At 44.3% G+C, this 27,762-nt stretch overlaps 1 protein-coding gene across 2 annotated transcripts in view; it reads right to left on the bottom strand.

Moving 5' to 3' along the window:
- LOC311227014 (uncharacterized protein) overlaps nt 1–27,762 on the bottom strand; it is a 171,036-nt gene that overhangs the window by 8,612 nt on the left and 134,662 nt on the right. For both annotated transcript variants that reach the window (XM_084312512.1, XM_084312513.1), the window contains exons 12-13: nt 12,178–12,257; nt 7,608–7,653 (exon numbers count right to left, since the gene is read on the bottom strand). In XM_084312512.1, the coding sequence (XP_084168638.1) occupies nt 7,630–7,653; nt 12,178–12,257 (104 nt within the window). In that variant the 3' untranslated portion in view covers nt 7,608–7,629. The remainder of the gene's footprint in view (nt 1–7,607; nt 7,654–12,177; nt 12,258–27,762) is intronic.

The raw sequence follows: 27,762 nt of genomic DNA, 5'->3' as shown, positions 1-27,762 counted from the left end.
CTGATTCTACATGGCCGATGGAAACAGAGGACTACATGATAGAAGCGGACGGGTTCTTGTTCGAAGGCCCGGTGGAGACATGTCTCCCGCCCGTCCAGGTAACACTGGAGGGGGGTGAGATGTTTCCTTGGGGTTCCCGTCCACAGATGTTGGGTTAGAACCTCCGACTCGGCGGCGGGATGCCCTGCTATCAGCCACATCAGAATGTGGCTCCTTAACCAGTTGTCTGCTGCATGTGAGGGACGCGAGCTCGGTGGGGGAAAGTATGCAGGGGGAACTGCGTGCTTTGTTCCCCGAGCTCATGGCGGCGGCGGCAGTCGCAAACGGCGTGCCGCTGCCGCCGCCACTGCCTGTTCCTGTCCCTGACGATCTCATAGGTCATCTATGGCAACGTCGCCCGGTGAGAGGGGTGGACGTTGTCTGCCCATTTTTCCCCTCAATGGAGGCCTACGTCCGTCAGGGACAGGTGGTCTCCCACATCATGGGCCTTACTCCCGCCTACGTGCAAGTCACGCGGGTGGTGGGTTTGGTAGAATAGGCCTTGAATAGGTTTGGGCTTGATAGGCCGATGGCGGCGTTCCTTTGTCCTGAGGTGGTGTGGGAGCCGTTACGGAAGCCGGTTCCCCAAGGGAAATCGGCGAGGCGTTTGGCGTTTGAGTGACCAGTCATTTATCTCCGGGACACAATCTCAATGCCACTTCCAACATCGCGCAGCTGGCGAGATTCATGTCTGGGATACTGACGGGCGGCACAGAGCTGACTGATTTACAACATGATCAGCTCGCCCAGGCGGCAGGAGCCATCCTGCATCGGATTCAGCTGCAGGCTATAGCCGCTGGGAAAGTGCGTGCCCTGGCCACTCTAATCCAGTGCCACCTTTGGCTGGAGCAGGCGCGTGTGCCGGAGAAGAAGAGGACTCCACTTCTGATGGCACCCCTCTCCGATGCTGGACTATTCGGGTCGGCACTGCAGCTGATGACCTCAACCTGCAGGGAGATGCAGGAGGAGCGCTCCGTGCTCCAGCCTCATTTCCCCCCGCCCGATGTAGCCGGTGGAGTCAGACGGCCGCCGCGTCGTCGAGGTTCCTCCGCCGTGGCCGCCGCTGCTACCACCGCCACTGCTGGACCTTCGGCGAAGAAGGCCAGGAGGAGAGAGGGCGCCTCTGCCACTGCAGCCGGCCCATCTACACCCGGAGGTGACGGTAGGGATCGTCGTGACCAGCCGCCGATCGTTTACCGTCCCTCCGGGGCTCCACGGGGTGGAAAATCCCAAGCGGCTCGTGGCAGGCGTCGCTAAAAATAATGACTTTTTCCCTCTGTGGTCCCCCCGTTCCCTTCCCGGCCCGAATATGATTTGTTGAAAAATAAAGAGTCCCTCCTAAGGAGGGACTGTATTTTTTGTTACAAACTGTGTGTTTATTCACCAAATATATGATGGGGATGCGATGTGTGAATCTTTCGCTAGTATGGGTTTGATAGGAGGGCTAGATGTTACATTCATGTTAGAGCTTAAGCAAGGCCTGCGGCCTACACTCTGTTGAAAAAGGTTTTTTTCTGCCTCGACCTGAATCTTCACATAAAGGTAGAGGTTAGTTGTGTGCTCTGTTGCTTACACAGTGATATTGAGCTGCAACACTATTGTGTTGGTTGCAGTAATGCTCGTATGAAAACGTACCGCGGCTCAGCCGCTTCCCTCTCTATCAGATTTTCTGTGTCTTGCAACATATCGGGTTCAGCTTGCGCTGTTCATTGACATTGCTACTGAAGGTATCATATGGCTGTTGTTGTTGTCGTATGCAAGGGTTGGGCTTGCGAGGGGGTACCGGATAAACCCCTCCTTCCCTCTTCTGATTGGTCAGGAGGTTTTTAGACTTCTTTTCATTCGGTCAGGGCCAAGCTGGCATGGGGGGGAGGAAGGGTTTCCCAGACTCCGCACCTATCACAAGCGGTTGAGTCTTGGGTTTCCCCCCGTCATAGCAAACGTCACTAGGCACGTTTCTATTGGACGACGGCTTCCGTGAGTTTAGACCCGTATGTAGGGTCTGTTGTTGTCAAGTTGTCGGGGTAGAGCGTAAGAACTTACTGTTCTACTACGCTCGATATACGTGTAACTTGAGTCTGTTGGTCATGTGACTCAATGTTACCGTGACTTTTCAATCTATGGCTCACGTGGGAAGTCTCTCTGAGGAGTCCCGTCTCTCCTCTGTGGTGAGGGTGGCGGGATGTAAAAATGTAAAACATTTTTACCCTCGGCTGCGTCACGTGGGATTCATGTCAGTCGGTGTTTCTTTCTTTTTTAATAAAAATTAAATATATTTTGAAGCACGACAAACTTCTTGTCGTTCTCCCAGGCGACTTGAAGGAACAATGTGGGGTCTGGTTAGACTATCCATTGATGTGTTTGGGTCTCGACGCGTACATAGTGCTGGCTCGGGGTGTTTCTGTTAAGAATCATGCGGGAGGCTAGTACGCCTTGGTTGCTCGTTATTAAAACAGCGTTTTTATAGGGCAACTGGGATGGGGGATTTTTTCCTCTTCCGAGAGCCTGTTACTGGGTCTCGACGGATTCTCGTCCATATCTGGGGGATGTTAATGGAATAGATAAGAACATAGGTAGAGGGGTCTCACGCCCTTGGGGTGGGCCACTGAGCGCGGTATAAATAGGACCGTCTGGGTGGCGCCCTCTTTTCATGTTTTAGATCAACACGCATACCTACCCCCTCTCCTGGAGTGGGCATGTCGGCGTGGTTAGGGCACGGGACTGGTTCTGGTCGCGCTGGTCCAGGTCAGTTAACCCGTTGTCCGCCGGGGATGCAGATCTGCTGTTCTGGTACCCTGAGGGACTTGTGCTTTTTTCGGGGGGAAAAATGCCGGGTCGGCCCGGGTGTCACAGGGTTAGGCGTTATGGAGACCCTTTGTTGGGTGCACGTTGTACCTGGCACTATTATAAGGGGCTGGTTCTCCTTTCTTTTGCTCCTCTCTCACGCATGGCGAAGAGGGGGCTGTTGGGGTGGTCTTCTGGACCTCCTCTGGTAACCCTGTGTGCTTCCCGAGCCGCCGGGCCCGGTCCGAAGTAATGTTTAGTTGAAACCGTAGGCCTGGGATAACCCTTTTTTCTTGAGGGGTTATAGGAACAACCACTGTATGTGGTACCAAGAGGGTGGTTGATTCCCTGGTGTGTTGGAGCAGAGTCAACTCCCGGGTTACCCGGTTGAGTGTGCCCCTGCACGTTCATGACGTCTGCCAATCGTGTCAGCCTTCTCCGCCTCGACCCCTCTGGGTGGTTTTTTTTTGATGGAGGCTTTGTCATGGTGCGCAACAATGCCAGCATACGCCCCTTCCGCCGGGGGGCTGTTTTCAGTTGACCCCTTTGGCGCCTGTCTCGTCCGCAGTGCTCCAGGCTCGGGTCTACAGCCTGCTGCCTGGTTTCTCCGGTGCGCTGCCTGCTTCCGTTGGTTAACCTTTTGAATGCTTTACGGCCATGCTGACTGCCTGTGTTGCAGGGTCAGTGTGCCAGGCGGTGTACTAATGGGGGGAAAGGGCCCGCTCTTGGAGGGGCCCTGTCCGAATACGCTGGCGATGTGGGGGGCGGTGTCACTAAGTGACCGCCTGGTGGGGTCTTGATGCCTGGCGTCATTGACCTCTCCGGGCCCCCTTTTTCCAGGGGATCCAGTCCCTTCAGTGGGTCTGGGTCTTCCTTCGCGCTACGCTGCTACGGCCTTGCCACGGGGTTGAGTTTGCTCTTGACCCCGTGATTTTGGGGGCAGTAACGAGGGTTGTTCCTTCCGTTCGTTCCCTGGTGGCATGCGGGTTGTGCGTGTGCGTAGTCGTGGGGTCAAACCTCGGTCTGCTCACCCTGTGCGTTGAGTTGCTCGAGTTCCTCTTTGCACGGTCGGATCCGTCTCCCTCCCGTCCTCCAATAGGGAGGGTATCCCTCCATTAGGGAGGGTCGGGGGGGCTCGGTCCTCCCCGGTCTGATGGTTGTGGGGGGCCTCAGCGGGGTACATTTGTCGAGCTTCTGGCTTCTGCTCAGCTCCTCTTGTGCAGACTGACGCTGAGCGGAGGCCAGAATGAAATAGAACGTAAGGTTATGTATATAACCAAGTTCTATGAATTCTGGTGACGCTCAGCGTCAGGACGCCGCTGCGGCCCTTGATCTCGCCTTGTGGTGAAAGTTTGGGAAGGAGGCGAGTAGGTGACCACACACCTGCTTATGAAGGCAAGCGGATAGGGGTGTGGCCAGACGAATGTTGGTATGTAAAGGTACATTGTGGAATTTTTTATTCAGTGCACGTGCACGAAGTGAAGTCAGTGCAGACTGACGCTGAGCGTCACCAGAATTCATAGAACTTGGTTATATACATAACCTTACGTTAGCTGTACACACATACACAGTGGGCCAGTTACTTTGGTGTAGGGGTGTAACAATGCATCGGTCCTAAGGGGAAAATTCAACTGCATCGATTTGAAAATGTTAGAATCGACGTTTTCCGAGACACTAACTTATTATAGTCTTACCAATAGCAATCGATTTTAGAACACCTAGATTTAGCGATAGCAATAGTAATATAACGTTAATGCAACAAAACGAATGCCTTGCTTTGTTAATCATAACGTTGATGCAGTAGCGTATGTCGTTGTGTTGACTGTAACGGACATGATAACAACATAACACTGTGTATCGCAATGGCCGACTTTCAGGAAGTAAACAAGCTAAATGAGAGCTTCCGATTGGTCATTTGCTTTATTTCCCATGAAACCAGTCACGTCACTCTACTGTGATTGGACCGTTGGCTTGAGTGCAATGTAACGACTGAGGCTGTAATCTGCACTCGCACACCGTGCGAGTAATTGATTTTTCAGGTTCGCACACATATTTTTAGGGGCATATGCGAGCAATATGGTCGCACTGTAGAGCCCTGATGTTGCTACGGAGTTAAGCTAATAAAGGATACTCGTCACAACCACAGCAGAGGACTCACATATTTGTACTGTGAAGTGACAATGACAATGTGTTGTTTCTGTTGTTCTTTTTGACATAGTTGCGGAACACTGAACAATTTAACAACTCACTACTGTCTACAGCCCCCGCATCATACTGTAGCCTAGCCAGTCTCTTGAAACACTGCTATCTTCAAAATTCCATTCCTCTCGAAACTTTCTTTTGTTGGGTGGTGCCGCTCATCCTTTTCGTCTGAGAACACCGCGGTGGGTTTTCTTTTTAGTGGCCTGCTTACTCCTTCCATTAACGTTATTATGCTAACGTTAGCTAATCGGTATAGCAGGCGTGCGTAACGTTAGTGCAAGCAGGTGGTGGATGTGACGTCGGTAAACAAGGAGAGAATTGATGTGCGAGGGCTGCAAAAAAGGTGACTGTCGTAAGACTCTGTTTTCTGAAATGCGTTTCTACTATCATTATATTTTCATATAACAGGCTGACGGACTCCGGTAGAGCCGTCGCGCCTCTGCTAACCCTTCAATAAGCTTTGTGGTCCAGGCATAAATGTGTCCATAAATCCATTTATTTAGATCCAACAGTCTGAATGTATCTTGCGATTCGCTGCATGCGTCCTGCCATTATTGCTCGCCATGACTCTGCTTGGCGCAGCCGTGGTAGGGAAAAAATGCCCTTTTCATGATATTTGACGCCTCCAATTGGCTCAATTTAGTTTCAATCTGTATGCATCTACAAATCATATCCGTCAGACTACGAATCAAATTGACGGAACTCCGAATCAAATTGACGGAATTCCGTCTCAAGACGGAACGCTTTAATGCCTGGGATTCACATTATTTTACGGCTGTGGGTAGGCCGTTCCTCATTGTTGTGGCATAATTGCAAAACGTGTTTAGTCCCTTGTTTGAGCCGAATCTGGGTTGAACATGATTTGTGGAACTCCCTCTGGTGTTGTGGTCGTGGTATTCACGGACCTTTGGGGAGTATTTTGACATGTACATGGGTATCTTAGTGGTGTAGAGTATCTTGTAGACTAGGCCTATTGCAAGTTGCTGTACGTCTACTCTAAGCCATCCTAGGTTGTCAAAATGGGCAGGGGTGAGGTGGGTTTTAGGAGTAAAGTCAAGCAGTAGTCTGACCAGTTTGTTTTGTGATGTTTGTAATCTTGTTTTTAGTGCCTTTGAGGTGCTTTGGTACCATGAGGTGCAAGCATAGTCGTAGTACCCTTGAATGAGTGCTCCTGTTAGAGTCTTCAGGGTATTCTTGTTTACCAGAGAGGAGATCCGGTACAAGAATCTTGTTCGTTGGTTGGCTTTTTTTTATTACATTGGTTGGCATTTTGTCACAGGAAAGATTTGCCTCTAGGATGGAACCCAGATAGGTAATTTCATCTTTCCTTGTGACAATATTGTCACCCACTGTAACAGAGAAGCCGTTGGCCTTGCTGAGTTTGTTATTTGATCCAAAGAGAATGGACTCTGTTTTACCCAGGTGTAATGATAGTTTGTTATCAGCAAGCCAGGTGCAGATTCTGCCGAGTTCAGAGCCGAGGGCTTTTTCAACCTGCAACTTGTCCCTGTCAGAGACCAGCAGGGCTGAGTCGTCCACAAACAGGAACAAGTTGCAGTCACAAGCTGTTGACATGTAATTTGCATAAATTAGGAACAGTAACGGTCCTAGTATGCTTCCTTGTGGAACACCACAGCTCACTGGGAGGGAGGATAGTGTACCGTTTACCTCCACCATCTGTTCTCTCCCCTCCAGGTAGGATTGCATCCAGCTCACCAATTAACTATCAAAACCAATTGCTTTTAGCTTGTCAATCAGAATGGAGTAATTGACAGTGTCGAAAGCCTTTTGGAGGTCCAGCATGACCATGCCGCAGTATTTGCCCGCGTCCACCTCTTTGATGTGGTCGTTCAAATAGAGAAGGCATGTGTCAGTGGAGTGGGATGTTCTGAAGCCTAAAGTGCTAAGTGCTTAAAACAGAAAGGTAGGCTACTTACAGGCTACGCTAGAACTCCCAAAATAGTGTTAGCATAAATAAGAAGGTAGGCCAGCTGTAGTTTACATAGCTTGCGTACAACTTTGTCTCGAGGTTCCACAAGTTGATCAACATCCAAAGTAGTTCCAAACAGGGATTTTAGATTGCTCAAAGTGCAAATCACTTTCTTTGCGACTGAGTTGGGTTTTGAATTATCTGCCATCACGGCATGGTTGTTGTTGTTGTTACTACTGGCACGTTCTTCAGCTCAATGAAAGTGACGTTGCGTGTCTCCTATCCGTCATGCAGCGCATTCAGGCCCACGTGAGAAGTTGAGGAAGACAGCCGGGGACAGTTTTTTTTTCTCACTCTAATATACATTTTATCTAATGTATGTTTTTTTATTTTTATTTTTTACAAGTCAATTATTAATTTGAATATAGAATATTCGTTCTACTTAACAGTAACCGCACACTACATCACCCCCGAGTGGAACATGGAAAACCACGTTCTTCAAACATTCCCCCACTGTACCGAAATGAACCGTTAACCGTGACTTCAAAACCGAGGTACGTACCGAAGCGTGGTTTTTGCGTACCGTTACACCCCTAACTTATAGGGTGTACATTTCTCCCCCCCTGCTAAATCATAGATAGAACATACTCACCCAAATTGCATCACGAAGCAGCCTACACCGAGGACTTCTTCTTTTTCTGGAAATATCACAACCAGAATGTCCTTTAATTTCCCAGAGGATTACTTAAATTACACAGCCACTTATAGGCAAAACAGCCTCACTTGGTATTGCACTTTGTTTAAATTTTTCGTTTTTGTCTGTTGTGTGGGTTGTATTTCAGTGGGTACAAGGGGGAGGGGTTGCTACTGCTGGCCAAGAGAGGTTTACAGTATGAGCTACTAAACTCCACACGTCAGACCAGAACAAGTACACAAAGCACAATACCAAACTAGAAGACGCTGTTTGACGGGATTACAGATTCTACATTTAAAGAACCAGTAAAATGATGTTAATTTATTCAGAAAAGGCTTATTGTGGAATGTTAATGTCAGGAGTGTCGTGTTTTTCAGCTTCACTGAAACACTTATCAACTGTTTTAGTGCAGCCTCTCTTGAGCACAGCCAGCTCTCAGTATGTTGAGGGGGCGTGGTTTAATGCAGCCTCTCTTGAGCACAGCCAGCTCTCAGTATGTTGAGGGGGCGTGGCTTAGTGCAGCCTCTCTGAGCACAGCCAGCTCTCAGTATGTTGAGGGGGCGTGGCTTAATGCAGCCTCTCTTGAGCACAGCCAGCTCTCATGTTGAGGGGGCGTGGCTTAGTGCAGCCTCTCTGAGCACAGCCAATCCATAGTATGTTGAGGGGGCGTGGCTTAATGCAGCCTCTCTTGAGCACAGCCAGCTCTCAGTATGTTGAGGGGGCGTGGCTTAGTGCAGCCTCTCTGAGCACAGCCAACCCTCAGTATGTTGAGGGGGCGTGGCTTAATGCAGCCTCTCTTGAGCACAGCCAGCTCTCAGTATGTTGAGGGGGCGTGGCTTAGTGCAGCCTCTCTGAGCACAGCCAACCCTCAGTATGTTGGCGTGGCTTCTGAGTTATGCACTGACATAGTTATCAGAAAAGTAAACAGACTATAGCAGGGGTTCCCAAACTTTTCAGGGGCCGCGACCCCCAAATAACGGTGTCAGAGAGCCGCAACCCCCACTATTATAGGAGGTAAAAAAATTAAAAATAATAAATTTTATTTTATTTAAATGCCAGTTTGTGATGGCATCACAAATTATTGTTAAAAAACAGGCTAGCATATGTATGATTAGCAACAACACTGATTTTGATGGATTTTCTGTTTTATTTGTAATGTCAGATTGAAAAAAATACAATCTTTTATTCAACTTCAGCCCTGATCATAACACCACATATTCATTTTATAATTCTAACCCTTTAAATGCCAGTGTGTGTGATGGCATATATTTGCAATATATCAAATGCAAAGTAGATTTTTCTGGGGGGGATTATTACAGGCTAGCATGTGTCAATGATTAGCAACAACAGTTTTTTGTAAGGGTCCCGCCTCCACCAATCACATGTGGCTCCCTTTGTGTGTGTGTGAGAGCAAGAGAGAGAGAGAGAGATAGTTCTCCAACTTGTGTGAGTTGCAGTGATCTCCTGGTTGTTCCCCACCTAGGTTATCTAACTATTGCGCTTCTGCAACTAGAAACACTGGCCTGGCCGCGTGAACATTTAAGGCAACCAACTTGTGTTCAGCTTTTCGTTCAGCGTTTCTCTGATTGGCCACACGGCCACGTGACCGCGCTAACCCTGCCGCTCTGTGTTGTTGCGCCGCCAGCGGCAGAGAGCGACGCGGCAGAGAGTGACCCGTCGGCCGCGCATGAAGCTCCCCCAGGTGCTCTGAGAGGTGCTTGTTGTGTTGTTGGTTAATGCCAGAGGTGCTCGTTACGCCGTTGTGTTGTTGGTTAATGCCATATCGCCATATTAGCAGTGTTCGCGCGGTTGCTTAACGCCATAACTATATATAAAAAATTGTATATCACTTAATTTTGCAATACAGGGTTGAGGTTACACACATGTTGTGCATGAACCTTCAAGTTCCCTGGTGCAAAATATAACATTTTGGCAGCCCATGAAACAAGACAAACAATACAGTAACAGTAATAATCAAAAATTATTTGTAAATAGAAGAAAATTCATTCATTGTCCTTGTGTTACTTAAAAAAACCCATCTGTGGCCTCGCGTAGAGGAAGGGCGTAAATACATGTTAAGATATTCAAAATCGTCACAGCAGTATAGTTTGTTTATACTTCAGAAGTATGATATTTGAACATGGTCCCCAAAATGAATGGAAGCGAATGAGGAGCCTGACGCCTGACACCTGGGAGAAATGGGGGTGTTGCACCGTTGGGGATGTTTAAAAAATATAATTTAATATATAATATAATAATAATCTGGTCAGCAGCCTCCACTGATGTAGCGTGATTCAAACCCCCTCAATGTGCAGTTTCTAGTTAATCAGTCAGCAGCCTCCACTGATGTACAGTGACGCGTGAATCTGGTAGTTGTTTTATGACGTTACAAACGCGAAATAACATTATACATTATATAACGTTACAATGTACAGTTTCTAGTTAATCAGTCAGCAGCCTCCACTGATGTACAGTGACGAGTGAATCGCGTAGTTGTTTTGATAAATGCGTTGTGTATTCGCGTGATTCGATTCGGACAAAGATTACAGCTCCGCATTTCATTCATTTCATTTGGGACCTCTGCCGCTCGCAGGGACCTCTGCCGCGCTCGCGGCAAAAGGGGGCGGGGGTCGTGGCCAATCAGAGAAAAGCTGAACACAAGTTGGTTGCCTTAAATGTTCACGCGGCCTGGCCTGCTTCTAAGTTCAGTGGCCTGACTGCATAAAAAAAAATTAAAAAAATATTTTTTCTTCTTTTTTGTAATGATCCGGCGACCCCCCCGCGGCGGGAACCCCTGGACTATAGGGAGGTGTAGTGGTTACGTAATTTTTGTTTTTTTGTGTTCCACCCTCTGTTCCACTTAATGCATTTCCCCATTGCCCATTTATAGTTGGCTAGTTTAAAACAAATAAAGCATGAACGTATCTTTCTGTGCGTATTCATCCACAATCTATAGCTCAACATGAAAATATCCACAATTAATCGTAAAGGTAGCAAAATAACGTTTATGTTTTCGTTCACTGGGAAACTACACTGCCATTTTGGTGCTGCTGACTGATGTCACCACAGCGTAGACTCCTGGCTTTAGTCGCAGACCTAGGATCAGAGTTCCCTTACATTCGCTTAACAATTTGTACAATTGACCCTGAATCTGTGGCTACTAGTATCTCTCTGGTGATCATAACCATTAATCCAACCACCATTTCTAAAAGCAACAACCACGTTATCATTATTTGTATTCGCTGCATATTAAATCACTGTAAATACTCATGTAAATCATTGTTTCGTTCTACATAGTGTATAGTTTATAACGTTATTCTTTTTTACTTTTCTTTTTTTTTATCTACTTTTTCTCCCATTTTCTATTTTTCTCACATCCCAATTTCGTATTGTCCTATTCTACCCTCCCCTGTCTCGAACGCTGTTAGGCCATGCCTCCCACAGGCCGGCTGCAATGTGGACCAAGCCTTGCATCACGTGTCCCCTCCGGTACACGAGGAGGCAGCTGTCGCATCTTTTCACCTGCACGGCGCAATCTCTCAGCGGCGAGGGTCTGCGTGGGAGGGACACGCCGCCCCGTCGCTTCCTGATTCTGCTGCGCAGGCGCACCAACCGACCTGTAGGAGTCGCTGTCCACAACGTCCGATCCCCACCCACCAGCTTCCCACCCCTAACACTGCCAATTGCGTTAGTATGAACGACCAGCCAAGCTGGTAGCAATGCAGAGAGTTTGTTTTTTTACATAATGTTAGTAGCTAGCTAGCTTGCTAGCCATTCCCGAAACTCCTCTACATGCCCCGATTTAAAATGGTTCTCTCCTCTTTGTATACCTTTGTCCTCACAAAAGTATTCTGCCAACTTATGGACATGACAGTAGTAGTTATAAGGTTTTTGAGCTTGTAACGTTAACGTTAGTTAGCTATCGTGGTATCAGTTCCGTGACGTGTAGCTAGCTAGCTTGCTAGCCCGCATTATGCACCCCAGAGTGTAACCACAGGTCTGCACATTTTACTCGTTCCAGAAACTCCTCTACATGCCCCGATTTAAAATGGTTCACGACAGTAGACATTGCTAACGTCTAGCTAGCTTGGTATCAGCTGGCCGTGACGTGGATTAGGCGACCACTGAACAACAGGCTGCCTACTGAACAACAGGCTGCCTACTGGTAAATGTAGTTCTTTTTTTTACGACAAATTAAAAACCTTATAACTACCTTTATTTCAACCAAAAATGCTTAAACAATAATGTTAGTGGTAGAAGGGAACTCATTTTGTGCAAAAATGTAAGCTTGTCAATTTCCATGCGGCAGAATTGTTACAATAGCCGATAATCCATTTTCCCAATGATGAATCCCTATACGGGTAGAACAACCAGTGACGTCAGACTACACCTCCCTATAGTTCTATGTCTTTTCTGTGTAAGAAATCCATGCCAATCCGATTTATGGCTGCGTTCATTGTCGCTTACATGGACACAGTGAATAAACAAGGCTGCACAGGCGATCAATATTATAGTGTGTGTGTCCTACCTTAGCAGCAGATGGAGTGTGATCAGGAACAGACTCTAATGCTGTTATTATTTCCATGTTCGCCTTCAGCTTGTTCTTCTCTGCAACAGGAAATCAGCAGTTAGTCAGTCATTAGATTAGAGTCTAATGTATTGTCATCATGCAGCACAAGTACAGTACAACAAAAAGAGGTTTGGCCTCCAACCAGAGTGCAAATGTAACAGTAAAGTGCAATAGTAACAATGTACAGGCGATAAAACTGGATATAAAATATATAAATTAGGGCAGCACGGTGCTCTTCAACCCTTAGCTGTGCTTAGCCCGCTTGATTCCCCTATTCAGGTTAGCCCTGGCTGAACAGTAGGCCTGTGTCACCAGATCTAAAAGCAGTGTCACATGTATTTAGTATTAATCACAAGGCAAGGCGACATATCAGTGTGTTAACCAATCAATAGGCGACACCATGAGATCACATACCGTAATTCCTCTAATAGTGACCGGTATTCAATTACAAGCCGGGTCTCTATTAATGGCCGGGTGCGCTCTTGAGCTAAGAAATTATAAGCCGGCCTCCTAATACAAGCCGGGTTACTAATATACTGAGCTGCATACTGAGCTGCTAAGGTAAAGTTACTTGATTTCACTTTGAAAATGTTGAAATGACCAGTGACCACCTGTAATTGCACTGTTTACTATTTCATACAGTACTTGGTTTCAATAAATGAACCCAGTACATTTTACTGGGTTCAAACTGACACAAAATGTTGATTTATTCATTATGATCGGTTTGAAAATTAGAAATATAGGCCTCTCTCTTATACAGGCCTCCTCCTAATACAAGCCTGGTACCCGCTACAGTTGAAACAAATACAAGCCCGGGTCACTATTAGAGGAATTACGGTATCAGTGTTAGCCAATCATGAGGCGACACCATGAGATCACAGATCAGTGTTAGCCAACCATGAGATCACACTGGCATCATCTTGAAACTGAAGAAACGGGAGTAGCTAGAGATTTCTAGGGCTGACCCCAATTAGTCGAATAGTCGACTAATTGATCGAAAGGAGCCGTAGTCGACTGCCAACCTCTTCGAATGAAAAAAAATATATATATTATACTTTTTTTCTTTTTCTCCATAGTCGACTATCGGCTAATTTTGGCGACTACAAGTCGACTATACAAATCCTTAGTCGGGGACAGCCCTAGAGATTTCACATCTAGTCAGTGTTGCTACAACCACACATTGCGAGAAAACAATGCAAACCACAGGAAAAGGCCATTTATAAGATAGTTCCCCTTTAACCCATTCTGCGCCAAAAACGAGTTAACTCGTTATTGCCGTCCAACCGTGGAGCGCCAGACAACGAGTATACTCGTTATTGGATCCGTTTTTCTTTTATTCGCCATTTCCATTCATAACTCATCGAGGCACCTTGTGCAGGCTGTTCTGAATGTGTCTGAGATCGCAGACGGACAATACCGCCGCCTAACGCCTTGTGGCCGCTATTGCACTCCAGGGTATCTGCAGGTTTAGCCCAGTCAGATTTAATGCTTTTTAAGACTTTTTAATGCCACTCAGAATTAAATTTAATACCAATTTCACAATAACAAAAATCATGCAACGACACCAATTAGTTTAAGTTTAGGGACACATTGGTCCAAAGATGTTTATTAAAACATAACTTGGAAACTTAAAAATCTTGAACTTAAGGAGTAACTGGATTGGATGAATTTCAACAAAGGGGTGACCAAACATAAATAGCAAATATAGCTATACAAAATATACCAGGGGCCAAGCAGCCACTGTCAGAACACATAACTATTACCACCCTCCCCAGGGTATCAAAAAAGTCAACCAACAAACAAGATTCTTGTGCCGGATCTCCTCTCTGGTAAACAAGAATACCCTGAAGACTCTAACAGGAGCACTCATTCAAGGGTACTACGACTATGCTTGCACCTCATGGTACCAAAGCACCTCAAAGGCCCTAAAAACAAGATTACAAACATCACAAAACAAACTGGTCAGACTACTGCTTAACCTCACTCCTAAAACCCACTTTACCCCTGCCCACATTCAAAACCGCTCTTAAAGAGCACCTACGGGAGGCTGCAATTAGAAACTGGGCACCGTAAATGTCCAACCCCCCCCCCCCCCTCCTAATGTACAGTCTCCTCCCCATCATATGTATATATTTTCTGTTAGGATCTCTGGGTAACAGTACTGTATATTTGCATATCGTATATGTCACAATTGTAACACTACAGTACTATATAGTATACCTGTATGTCATGTATGTCCCTATGCCATTAATGTCATGATGTCATGTATGTTGAGTATGTCATAAATGTCATGTCACTATAATTGAAAATGGGGGACCCTGATGTAAACAAGACACACGTCTTTCTCTGGTCTGCATCCCCTTAACAATTGTGTGTATTGAGCCGTACTGTATTGTACCCATTCTGCAATCTGTTAAATAAAGTTTTCATTCATTCATCCAGTTGTTTTGTTTTTGTGGTTTTGGTTGAATGAATGAATACTTTGTTTAACAGATTGCAGAATGGGTACAATACAGTACGGCTCAATACACACAATTGTTAAGGGGATGCAGACCAGAGAAAGACGTTTGTCTTGTTTACATCAGGGTCCCCCATTTTCAATTCATAGTGACATTTATGACACTCAACATACATGACATTTATGGCATAGGGACATACAGGTATATAGTACTGTACCGTTACATTTGTGACATATACGATATGCAAATATACAGTACTGTTACCCATAGATCCTAACATACATGGGAGGATACTGTACGTCATTAGGAGGGGGTGGGTGGGAGGAAGAAATACATAGTGGGTGAAGCTCTCATCGAACATAAACACAAACGTGTCCTTGTTTACATCCGTGAATAGATTATTTTCAAGTTAAGACCTCAGCTTCAAGCTTTGGCGTGGAGCCGAATGTTATCCGGACTTCTGTTGGTGCAGATGTTATAGTCCTACCTGAGATGGCGCAGCTGGTGTGGAGGCAGGGGCCGAAAATAAATGCGAAATAGTAGTTTGCAGGCGGTTTTTGCAGAGCGCTCAGCATGTGCGACGCGACTGCTCTTTTTTTTGTTGCAGCGGGGCTTGTGATGGTATTTGACTGGGACCAACCATCGCGCAAACAGTGGATTGTCGAGCCAGTTCTCGTTAAATTGGCACTTTCCCATATTAACGAGTGCAAATGCTAAACTAAACTAAACGTAACGTTAGCGTTATCGCTTCGCCTTGCTAACGTTAGCTATACTCCGTTGGTTCCCCGGCCAACACATTACACAAGGAGTTGTGTTGGTTCCGCCCCATTCCGGTCTGCGTGATTCTACAACACGGTCAATGAAAAGTCAAACTTTATCTCCCGTTAACCGTTTTCCCCCAGATTTCATAATAAAACATAAGATGACATGGCATTTTATCTTTCCTTTCTATGGCATTTTTAAGACCTCTGAAAATGGATTTAAGACATTTTAAGACAAACTAAGGCCTTAATTATTGATAAACAAATTTAAGACCTTTTAAGACTTTTTAAGGATCCGCGGACACCCTGCACTCCATTTGAAACCATGTAGTTTGTTCTCTGGGCCGAGCTGAGCCGTGTGGGCGGGGTTTAAATACTCCGGCAAGGCAAGTGGTTACAACGATGATTCAACTAGGCTGCCCCCCCCTCCTTCATATGCAATGCCGCATAACGTGGCATGGACGCCCGCGACCAGTACTTGGAATGGCGATCAGATAATTGGATTATTTTTTTTGCATCAGAGACCAGGTAAGGACACTATATATCCAATCTTGCGTTGATCTGATATTTGTTTCTCCCGCGATTGAAGCTGTCTGTGTGGAATGTGTGCGTGCCGCTCCAAGCCCCATAATGTTAATCTCGCGTTGATTTCAGGAAGATTCGATAATCAGGCGAAAAATTACGTGATAACTGGATTTCACTAAAGGGCTATTTTCGCGTCTTTTCCTGAGATTACTCAGAATCACCCAAACTATTCATATTCACCACGGTATAAAACGGAAATGTACGGATGAAAAAAGAAGGGGCGTGGCAGACAATGTGTTAAACAACCGAGATGCGCTTTCAGATTTAATTTGAGGGATTTACATCCAAATCAGGTGAGGGGTGTAAGACAATATAACAATTTATATATGTGCGTCCTCCTTTTTAAGAGACCAAAGGTATTTGGACAATTGTTCCATATCCAGGTCTGTGTTATTCCCTCATTATTTCATTTTCAAGGAGCAGATAAAAGTAAATTTCAAGTGTGGTCTTTGCATTGGGAATCTGTTGCTGTCAACTCTCAATGAGGTCCAAAGAGCTGTCACTATCAGTGAAGCAAGCAATCATTAGGCTGAAAAAACAGAACAAACCCATCAGAGATAGGAAAAACATTTGGTGTGGCCAAATCAACTGTTCGGTACGTACTTAAATAGAAAGAATGCACTGGTGAGCTCTGCAACACCAAAAGACCCAGAAGACCACGGAAAACAACTGTGGTGGATGACAGAAGAATAATTTCCCTGGTGAAGAAAAACCCCTTCACAACAGTTGGCCAAGAACACTCTCCAGGAGGTAGGTGTATCTGTGTCAAAGTCAACAATCAAGTGAAGACATCACCAGAGTGAATACAGAGGGTTCACCACAAGATGTCAACCCATAACCACCCTTCTCTAACCTACCACCTCTCTACTTTTCTCTCCGTCTCCTGCCCCCTGCCTTACTTACTTCCCCGATTGTCTAATTATTTTTTAAGTTTAAATATCAACATTATCTGGCCATCCTCAGTAAATACTATCAAACTCCTCTGTCCTCATCTGGTAGCTTAGCACAATGAATGGAAGCGGACAGTGAGGGGTAGCCTTCGGGAGAGGTAGTTAGACAATGCCTAGGCTACCAGTTACTGTCCGCTTCCATTCATTGTGCTAAGCTAGGCTAATGTGCAGCCATATAGCTTTCTACTGAACACAGAGGAATCTATCTTCTTGTCTCTCTCTGGAGAAGACGGTAAACTGCGTAGCACAGCGGAACAACAACACCATCATCAAATTTGCTGATGACACAGTAGTGGTGGGCCTGATCTCTGCCAACGACGAAAGGGCCTACCTGGAAGAGGTAGAGAACCTGTCACAGTGGTGTCAGGAGAACTGCCTCTCCCTGAACGTCAGCAAAACAAAAGAGATGATTGTGGACTTCAGGAGGTCGGGGGTCAAGGACTACAGCCCCCTCAGCATCGACGGGGCACCGGTTGAGAGAGTGAACAGTTTCAAGTACCTCGGAGCCCACATATCCGAGGACTTGACATGGACCACACACATTGACAGTGTTGTGAAGAAGGCACGACAACGCCTCTACTTCCTCAGGCGCCTAAGGAAGTTCCAAGTCAGTCAGAAGATCCTTAGGAACTTCTACTCATGTACAATAGAGAGCATCCTGACCGGCAACATCACCTCCTGGTTTGGGAATAGCACTGCACAAGACCGTAGCAGACTACAAAGAGTGACACGTTCAGCCGAACGCACAATTGGAGGGGGGCTTCCCACCCTCCAAAACATTTACAACAAGCGGTGCAAGGGGAAGGCTAAGAGAATTATTAAGGACTCGAGCCACCCGAACAACTGCCTCTTTGAACTGCTGCGGTCAGGCAAGCGATACCGGAGTCTTAAGGCGAGCACAGAAAGACTCAGAAGAAGCTTCTATCCCCAGGCCATCAGGCTGCTAAACGAACAATAATCGCTAAACGAACAATAATCACTATGCAACAACCATCAAATGCACACAGCACACACACCCACACACTCACTCAAACAAACAACACACTGCAGCAGTGCAGCACCCACTCTCCACACTTTAGATCACACAAACACACTTACACTTTATATTTATTGATAAAGGATTTGCACTACAACTCGTACACCTACTGTGAATTGTACCTAAATTGCACCTCGTCCCATTTCTCCATTTCTGCCTTGCACTATATAGTATTGTATATTAGTACACTGCACAGTATTGTATATTGTATGGTAACCACGTCTATTCTGCATCGAACATTGTACATATGTCTAAACTGAACACTGTGACCTCATTTTTTTACTTCTAATTTTACTATGTTATTTTATTTCATACTTATCTTGTCTTGCACAGTCTCTGGAGCGCAACAGTAAGAAGCATTTTGTACAAAAGTATTCTGTACTTCTGTATGACAACTATTAAAGAAACTTGAAACTTGAGCTAATTTCCCAAAATGTTGGCGTGTTCTTTTAAAGCTACAGACACAGAAACAGCATGTGGAGAACAGGACTGAAACAGAGAGGCTAGAATGCATCATCCAAGTGGCATTTCAGCTAAATAAAATGTAAAGAGATGCCTTGGGGACCTCAAGAGACCTATATTAAAAAACACTTTCAGTGCCCAGCAGGGGGCACACATTTAGTGCTTGAATGCCCACCATCCACTTCAATGTTAACGTTAATATCGCCTAATCTATGTTTTAAATTATGGCTATGTGTCTAATCTGCCCGTTGCTTATCAATGACTCATTTTCCAGTCAACATTGTCGAAGCGGATTGTTTTTTTATTGATTCATTTCCGTTTTATAGCATTTTGAAAAGCCCTCGTTTTCAAGGGGGAAAAAAGATTCTGTGATAAACACCCTGTACTGTAATATTCTAGAACGTTGTAATTTTTCTGCCTATTTATGAATCGTTTTCAAATAAACGCTAGATTATCGATAGTATATGTGTACGTATGCACGCTGGTGCCGCAAGCTGAAAATCGATTATCTTAGTTCCTGATCGCTCGCACAGTCAAACAGCCATATCACACATAGGGAAAAGCTTATATCTCCGTGAAAACAGGTCTGATTATCCTAAGACTGGTAAAATAGATTCCTTACCTGAGATCAGATGGTATCCAAAAAGATTATTCCAATTCCTGATCGCCATTCCAAAAATCTATCCTTTTATTGATCCAATGCTACGTACTGTAAAGACATATTACACGCTGTTTTTTTTTCTCATCCATTTTCATTGAGTCCAATCCAAAAGGGTGCATTACCATCTGGGAGACGATAGGGGGCGCTTTTTTCACATCCGAGCACCTGGTGGGGCTGGTTTACCAACGGTAGACTCGGTTGATGAAATATGAATTCAGATCGCTAATAAAAAAAAATAAAACGAGAATTCTCGTGATGGGCATTCAGGGGGCCGGCTGATAACACGAGATATCTCGTGATGGGCATTCAAAGTGTTAATTTAGGAGTATAATATGGACCCTTTAAAACAAAAACAAAAATAATTAACGAGCAATAAAGAATTGTACTCTTTAAATTGAACTGCCGCAGTCGCTCATGAGGTAGAGCGGTAGTATGGTAATCAGAAGGTTCCTGGTTTGATTCAGACTCGTCCTCACAGCAGCATGTCAAAGCGTCCTTGAGCAAGGCACTTAACCCCTAACTGCTCCCAATGAGCAGGTTGGCACCTTGCATGGTTGCCTGCAGCTGTTGGTTTGTGAATGTGTGAGTGAATGGGTGAATGTGAGGCATACGTTTTGGATAAAAGTGCTATATTAATGCAGTGCATTTACCATTTAACCCTCCAGCTTCCCTCAAAAAAGTACATGCAATAAAGACTGCCATCGAAATATTACCTATTAATTAGGGATGCTCGATATTGGCTTTTTTACCGATACCGATATTCCGATATTGTCCAACTCTTAATTTCCGATACCGATATCAACCGATATCAACCGATACCGATATATGCAGGGTTTCCCACCCCAAAAAACGGAATAATTTCAGGTAACTAATCATTTCACTGGATATATATATAACAAATATTGTTATTGTTTTTTTCTTTTTTTAAACCGATACCGATATTTTCCGATATCACATTTTACTGCCGATATCGGCCGATAATATCGGTCGGCCGATAATATCGGACATCCCTACTATTAATGTATCGTTCTAATAAGGTAAATGGACTACATTAATATAGCGCTTTGTTTCATGAATACCATTAACTTCAGTTCTCACTAGGGCTGTCCCCGACTAAGGATTTGGACTAGTCGACTATAAAAAAAAGTATAATATATATATTTTTTTATCATTCCATTTGGGCTGTGGGGGTGCTTAATGTCTGAAGGAGTCGACTGAAGGCTTCTTGTCCTCTGCAAAAGCATGCAATTGGTCCACTGATGGATACATCTTGATATTTGTCTAGTCTAGTGTGTTGGGTGAAATCCTCTTTCAGTGCCTCTGTGCCTGTTTTCTTAGGCAGTTAGCCACTGGTATGCGTGCCATTAGCGTTAGCCACACTTCTAGGCCTATTTTCTTTTGGAAATAATGATTATAAAAAAAAAAAAAAAAAAAAAAAAAAAAAAAATTATAATCTTTATTTTTTTTTCTCGACTAAGAGGTTGGCAGTCGACTACGGCTCCTTTCGACCGATTAGTCGACTAATAGGGGTCAGCCCTAGTTCTCACCATACATATAAAATATAAATGTTCAGGATTTTAACCCTTTAACACATTGGTTGCCAGCCTGATATGACGATTTATCGCTTGGATGCGAGCACGTTAATCAATGGGAGGACGAGCACATTTGCGAGCGATTAAACTATATCTTAAATTATGGCTATGTGTCTAATACACCCGTCGCTTATCAATGACTTGCTTGCAGTCAACATGTACGAAATGGATTGTTTTTTCATCAGTACATTTCCGTTTTATACCGTTTTGAATACGAGTATAGTTTGAGATTTCTAGAAATAAAAAAAGATTCAGCGAAAATAGCAATTTACTGGAATACACAAAACACTGTAATTTTTCGGCTGATTTATGAATCGTTTTCAAATAAAGGCTAGATTATCGAGAGTATTTGTGTTCTTATGCACGATACAAAAGCGGGCGCTGCAGCTGGACCCTATTGGTGAAATCACATTCAGCCAGGATTCTCCGGCGCTGCAGCTGGACCCTATTGGTCAAATCACATTCAGCAAGCCAGGGGCTCGAATACGCATCGAATCAATGTTATAAGACATTGATATCAGGAGCTATCTGTAGCTACTGCTAGCCGGCTAGATAACGTTAAGACAACGCCTCAGTGAACTATTTAGTTTACTGGGACAGCGGTTCTCAACAGGGGTTCCCCGGCACACAGGGGTTCCGCGGAGAGCTGCCAGGGGTTCCGCGAGATGCCTGGCAATGTTCTTTAAAAATATAGAATGACAACAGTCTTATTTTGAAAATCCTATAGCGGGTCTCATTTCTGCCCACGCGCAGCTCCAGCTAAATAACTAGGCTCCGAAAGCTAGCAACATTTAGGTCATTATGATACTCTTATTTTGAAACTCCGTGGTGTCGTGACTCATATCCGCTCTACAGCACACAGCCAATAAGGATGCATCTCAACACAGCAGGCTGAGCAGTGAGCTTAGCGTCTCTCAGCTCAGCAGCAGTAGCGTACTCTGGATCTGGAACGCGGACATTGAAACACAGCAAGGATAGTGTTTTTGCGACCCAAAACAAATCCCTGCTGTTTTATTCCGCAACGGGTCAAATGCATATAACATGCTTTGCAATCCTTGCCATTCCTTTGTGGCCACGTTGTGTTTAAGACCGGAATTAATGTCCCTTTAGCATAAGCTAACAACAAGCCCTGTTCAGAGCGACAGAGAACAGCAGGGTGGGGACTTGGAAGGAGGACTGGGAAGGAGGGGGGGGGGGCATTCTCCCTCTATGTGTGTGCGTTTGAAAAGATATGATGAAGTCAGACTACTATATTATATTGATAGTAAATGTGGACAGACAGATTATGTTGATATTTAAACATAAAAAATACAATACATAATAAATGTATCCATGATCATCATGCAACATAAAACAATTGCAGGAACGGTTTGGGAGAGGAAGGTGTTTTAGGTTGCGTGTTCCAAAAAATGTACTTAAAGTTTAAAGCTCAATATATCAAAACGTGGCACTTTATAGTGAACAGGCACTTTATAGTGAATCCAAATTATTTTTTGGATTACAGAAAATTATCCCTAAAGTGCTATCTGATGCAGCTGCACTGTTTTCCATGAAAATACCATATTTGGATAAGTTTGACCATTTCTAAAAATCTGAAAATCATTAAGTCACTCTGGATAAAAAAAGACTTTACAGACAACATTGAGACAAAGCTTCCTGACACATCTCCATCCAAACTCTTGGAAGAACTCATTGAAATCTCATCTGATACCACCTGGAGAGCTAGTTTCAGAGTGTGGTGCTGAGTACCAAGTATCTCATGATGCTGCAGTTAAGGTGTTGATACCATTCAGCCCCACATATGTGTGAAGCTGGCTTTTCATCCATGACAGCTCTGAAAACAAAATATAGGGCCAAGTTGAGCCTTGATGATGACATGCGTGTTGCCTTGTCAAAGATCTCCCCACGTATTGACCGTATTATTAGCCAGCAGCAGCGGACCTCGCATTGAGCTAGAAATGTCCACTGAGTGAACGAGTGCTTATTTTCTGTATTTATTTATATTTTTTGAGAAATGGTAACTTGGTGATCCTTTTCTGTATTTAAAAAAAATACATGATTTTCTGTTTTTGAGAAATTGTCAAACTTATCCAAATATGCTATTTTTATGGAGAACAGTGCAGCTGCAACAGATAGCACTTTAGTGATCCTTTTCTGTATTAAAAAAAAATACATGATTTTCAGTTTTTTCTTAAATAAACATTATTTTGAAAGCAAGCACTTTTGTCATCAGATTCAGACAACTTTATTGATCCCGCGTGGGGCAATTCATATTTGCAGATTCACCAACAAGCAACAAAGACAAACAAACAACAAAACATCTCAACGACAGCACGGCAAATAAAGAATCATTGTATCATCATTGTAGCAAAAAAGACAGGACCGAAAAAGTCTTTATCGTATGTAGGGGTGCCCTGGCATATTTTATTGAACACAGGGGTGCCTTGGCAGCAGAAAGGTTGAGAACCCCTGTACTGGGACATATAGAGCTAACGTGAGCTAATGTTGCCTACCGAGCGAACGGACTTCAACGGAAGTATTATGCACTCGACTATTGCTGGAGCATTTGTTGATATCAGCAGCTATCAGTAGCTAGCCAGCTAGATACCGTTAGACAATGCCTCGTCATGTATTAAACTAAAAGTAAATAGTTGACTGGGTCATTGTTTAAACATTGTTAAACCGAACATTGCTAACTGCCGGAGCCATCGATATTATGACTGGAGCTGCGCTTGGGGCGGAAATGAGACCCGCACAGGATTTTCAAAATAAGAGTATCGATATGAACTACACGCCAGGTGGCGGGCAGACCTCTCAGTGTCACTCGCCAAACCTAAAATATGCCCGCCATTGGCGAGTGGCGGGCTCTAATTTCGTGCCCTGCATGAAGTGCTTTGAGAAGCTAGAAAAGGGATAGATCTGCTCCTCCCTCCCCATCAACCTGGACCCCCTGCAATTTGCATACCGCCCCAACAGGTCCACGGAGGACGCCATAGCCCATGTGCTGCACACAGCAGCATCACACCTGGACAAGAGGCAGGGGAACTATGTGAGAATGCTGTTCATCGACTACAGATCAGCATTCAATACCATAGTCCCCTCCAAACTCATAGCCAAACTCAGGGACCTGGGCTTGAACTATGACCTCTGCCAGTGGGTCTTGGACTTCCTGACGGGCAGACCCCAGGTGGTGAGAGCAGGCAACTGCACCTCCTCATCCATCACCCTCAACATAGGAGCCCCCAAAGCTGTGTTCTGAGTCCCCTCCTCTACTCCTTGTACACACATGACTGTGTGGCACAGCGGAACAACAAAATCATCAAATTTGCTGACGACACAGTAGTGGTAGGCCTGATCTCTGCAAACGACTAGAGGGCCTACCTGGAAGAGGTCAAGGTCCTGGCGGGATGGTGTCAAGAGAACAGCCTCTCCCTGAACGTCAGCAAAACAAAGGAGATTATTGTGGACTTTAGGAGGTCGTGGGTCAGGGACTACAGCCCCCTCAGCATCGACAGGGCACCGGTTGAGAGAGTGAACAGTTTTTAAGTACCTCGGAGTCCACATATCCGAGGACTTGACATGGACCACACACATTGACAGTGTTGTGAAGAAGGCACGGCAACGCCTCTACTTCCTCAGGCGCCTAAGGAAGTTCCAAGTCAGTCAGAAGATCCTTAAGAACTTCTACTCATGTACAATAGAGAGCATCCTGACTGGCAATATCACCTCCTGGTTTGGGAATAGCACCGCACAAGACCGTAGCAGACTACAGAGAGTGGCCCGTTCAGCCGAGCGCACAATTGGAGGGGGGCTTCCCACTCTCCAGAACATTTACAACAAGCGGTGCATGGGTATGGCTAAGAGAATTATCAAAGACTCCAGCCACCCAAACAACTGCCTCTTTGAACTGCTGTGGTCAGGCAAGCGATACCGTAGTCTCATGGCAAGCACAGAAAGACTCAGAAGAAGCGTCTATCCCCAGGCCATCAGGTTGCTCAACGAACAATAACACTATGCAACCATCAAATGCACTCACAGCACACACATCCACATGCACACACTCACTTTAAACAAACAACTCACTGCAGCACCCACTCTACACACTTTAGAACACCTAAACACACTTTATATTTATTGGCAAATAAATTGCACTACAACCCATACCTCAGTACACCTTACTGTAAATTGTACCTCATCCCATTTCTGCTTTGCACTATATAGTATATTAGTATATTGTATAGTATATTGTATGGTAACTCAGTTACTTCTACTCTGCATTGAACATTGTACATACTGAACACTTGTGTCTACGTACGTGACTTCTATTTTTTACTTGCTATACTTGTTTTATTTTATACTTATCTTTTTTGTCTAGCACAGTCTCTGGAGCGTAACAGAAAGAAGCATTTTGTATAAAAGTATTCTGTACTTCTGTATGACAACTAATAAAGAAACTTGAACTTGGGTGAAGAGGAAGTAGAGAAGGGGGCTCAGCACACAGCCTTGCAGGACACCAGTGTCCAGGGTGAGGGTGGAGAAGGTGAGATTGTCTATCCTAACAAACTGGCAGTGATGGGCAAGCTACTTGGAAAATGTAGCAAGCTACACTACAAGTTACTCTCGATTAAATATAGCTCAACTACAATGGAAGCTATCCCCAGAGAAATGTAGCAAGCTACACTACAAGAACATGGCAAAAATAGCTAGCTACATCGGCACTACTTTTTTTCTTTTTTTTACTTCGTGATCAAGTTTCCACCAAACAAATAGGCAGGCAAAAAAAATCTCAGTTTGATTGTTTATTATAAAACTGAAACAAGCCCTCGGCCTGGCTTTTTGTGTCATCCTTTTAACATGAACTTGTATTATGTACAAAATCCAGGAAGGCAAGTTTAGCTGGGTGCAGCCTCTACAAAAGAAAAGAAAGAGACCATTTGGTTTGATCAGTTTTTATAGTATAGTTTGTTGATTACTTTTGATGCAGTAATGGTCTTTTTCTTTTCTATTCTATCTTTATGTATTATTTATCCCTAAACTCTGCATCTTCTGAAACCTGCCCACTTTATCAACCAAAAACACACTTCTTCAATATCTGAATTGTAACTGTTTTACTTCATTTTACTAGTATTATGCTACCATGTATATACTACTACCAACTATGCTAATATGTCTATACTACTACAGTATGTACTCAGAGTATAACACTCAAGCTTGACACTGACAAACAATACTACTTATCCTTGGCTGCTAGATATGTACCACTCCTGCTGACTTGTTGTACACAATTTGTAAGTTGCTTTGAATGAAAGTGTCAGCTAAATGACCAAATGTATTTAAATATGTAACTCACAAAACATTCCATGGCCCCAAAATCATGTGGGGACCCCCCCTGGGGGTCCTGTCCCACAGGTTGAGAACCACTGCTCTAGGTGATCTTTTCCCTATTTTTTTCTTTTCTCCACCCCCATAATATTGTAAATGTTCTGCCTACAGTGAAACATCATCATGATAGCAGCTATCTGTTAGTTAAAGCTGTTGACAAAAAGTGTACTGACTTGTGTGCTGTTTGGGAACAGTTGATTTTCATCAGCTCACCTGAATGTGTTCTCAAGTTAGTGCTGGGCGTGTGGGAAGTTGAGAGCAGCATATGTTTTAGGCGTTTTTTCAGTCAAACTCATAAATGTGTCCAGATAGGGCCATGGAGAGGCATTGTTGTTATTGACATCATCATCTTCATCAATGCCATCGAACCCCTCTGCCATTTTGCGCAGACTGGTTCATGTAATCCGTTAAATTGCATTCATTCATTCAGTACGTCTGTGTTTTGATTTTCACTTCCTGGTTTGCGGAGCTGGAGTCCCGCCCTATCCTGCCTCTGATTGGCCTACCCGTAATGTTTTGGCCTAACCATACCCAATCGTGAGTCGTCATACTCATATCTAAACCAACCAACCAATCATAGTGGGTTTTCTACTGGGAGTTTTTTTTTCTCCTCACAAATCTCCCGATAGTAGCGGGGTAGCGTTTCCTCGTCGCTACGTCACTACTTCGTTCTATAAATAGCTGCGCTACAGAGACTGCTAGTTGGTTCAAAAGTAACGACGCTACCATCACGCTACTGAGAATTGTAGTTAAGCTATGTAGCGTCGCTACTTGTAGCTAGCTACTGCCCATCACTGCAAACTGGGGTCTGTTAGTTAAGAAGTCAAGTATTCAGATGCAGACAGAGGGGTTAATGTTGAGGTCCTTGGTTTCCACAAGGTCACCCATTCCCAATGATAATGTCCGGCTGGATGGATGAAAAATGAATGGATATTGCTAATAAAAGAAATAATGATTAAAACCAGACTATACTCGTGATTGGCACGGTGGGTGAAACATGGGTGGAATGTAGAATGTTTTTATTTATCTTTTCACCTTTAAAAAAATATATATCTGTTAATTGTTTTTTTTCCAGTGTAACCAACATTTACAAATGATATGTACTTGAAAGTTTTCTATTTGAAACACAAAACGGAATACAAAGGACAGCAGACATCAAGACAAAGTGACAGGCAGACAAACACAAACAGTTTCAGAGAGATTATAGTAATGGTAAAAAAATAAATATGAAAAAAAGAGTAAACAATAACAAATAAAATAGAAAGTAAAAATAAAATAAACAAGGTAAAAAATATTAAAAAAAAAAAAAAAAAAAAAAAAAATGAGATACATTTGAAAAGGTGAGTACAGTGATTCATAGGTCAACCAACTGTTGATTTGAGATGTTGTGCTCATTCCAAACCTATTGCATTGACAGGTGCATCAAAGGAGAACGTTTGAAGGGGAGGGAGGAGTGAATAGTGTACCAAGGGTATTGTGTGAGTGAGTATCAGTCTGAGACTATGGGGAGGTGGATCCTCTCAACATAGGAAAAGAAGGGAGCCCACATAGAGAAAAACTTGTCTGTAGACCCTCAGTGTGTGTCAGATTTTTTCTAGTTTGATACAGTTAAGAATAGATTTAATCCAAAGGGCATGAGAAGGGGGTGAGGAGGA

This window comes from Notolepis coatsorum, assembly GCF_963971535.1.
Source record: "Notolepis coatsorum genome assembly, chromosome: 4".
NCBI lineage: Eukaryota > Metazoa > Chordata > Actinopteri > Aulopiformes > Paralepididae > Notolepis > Notolepis coatsorum.
Note: the sequence above shows the minus strand (reverse complement) of the source record. Positions and strands in the feature narration are given on the sequence as shown.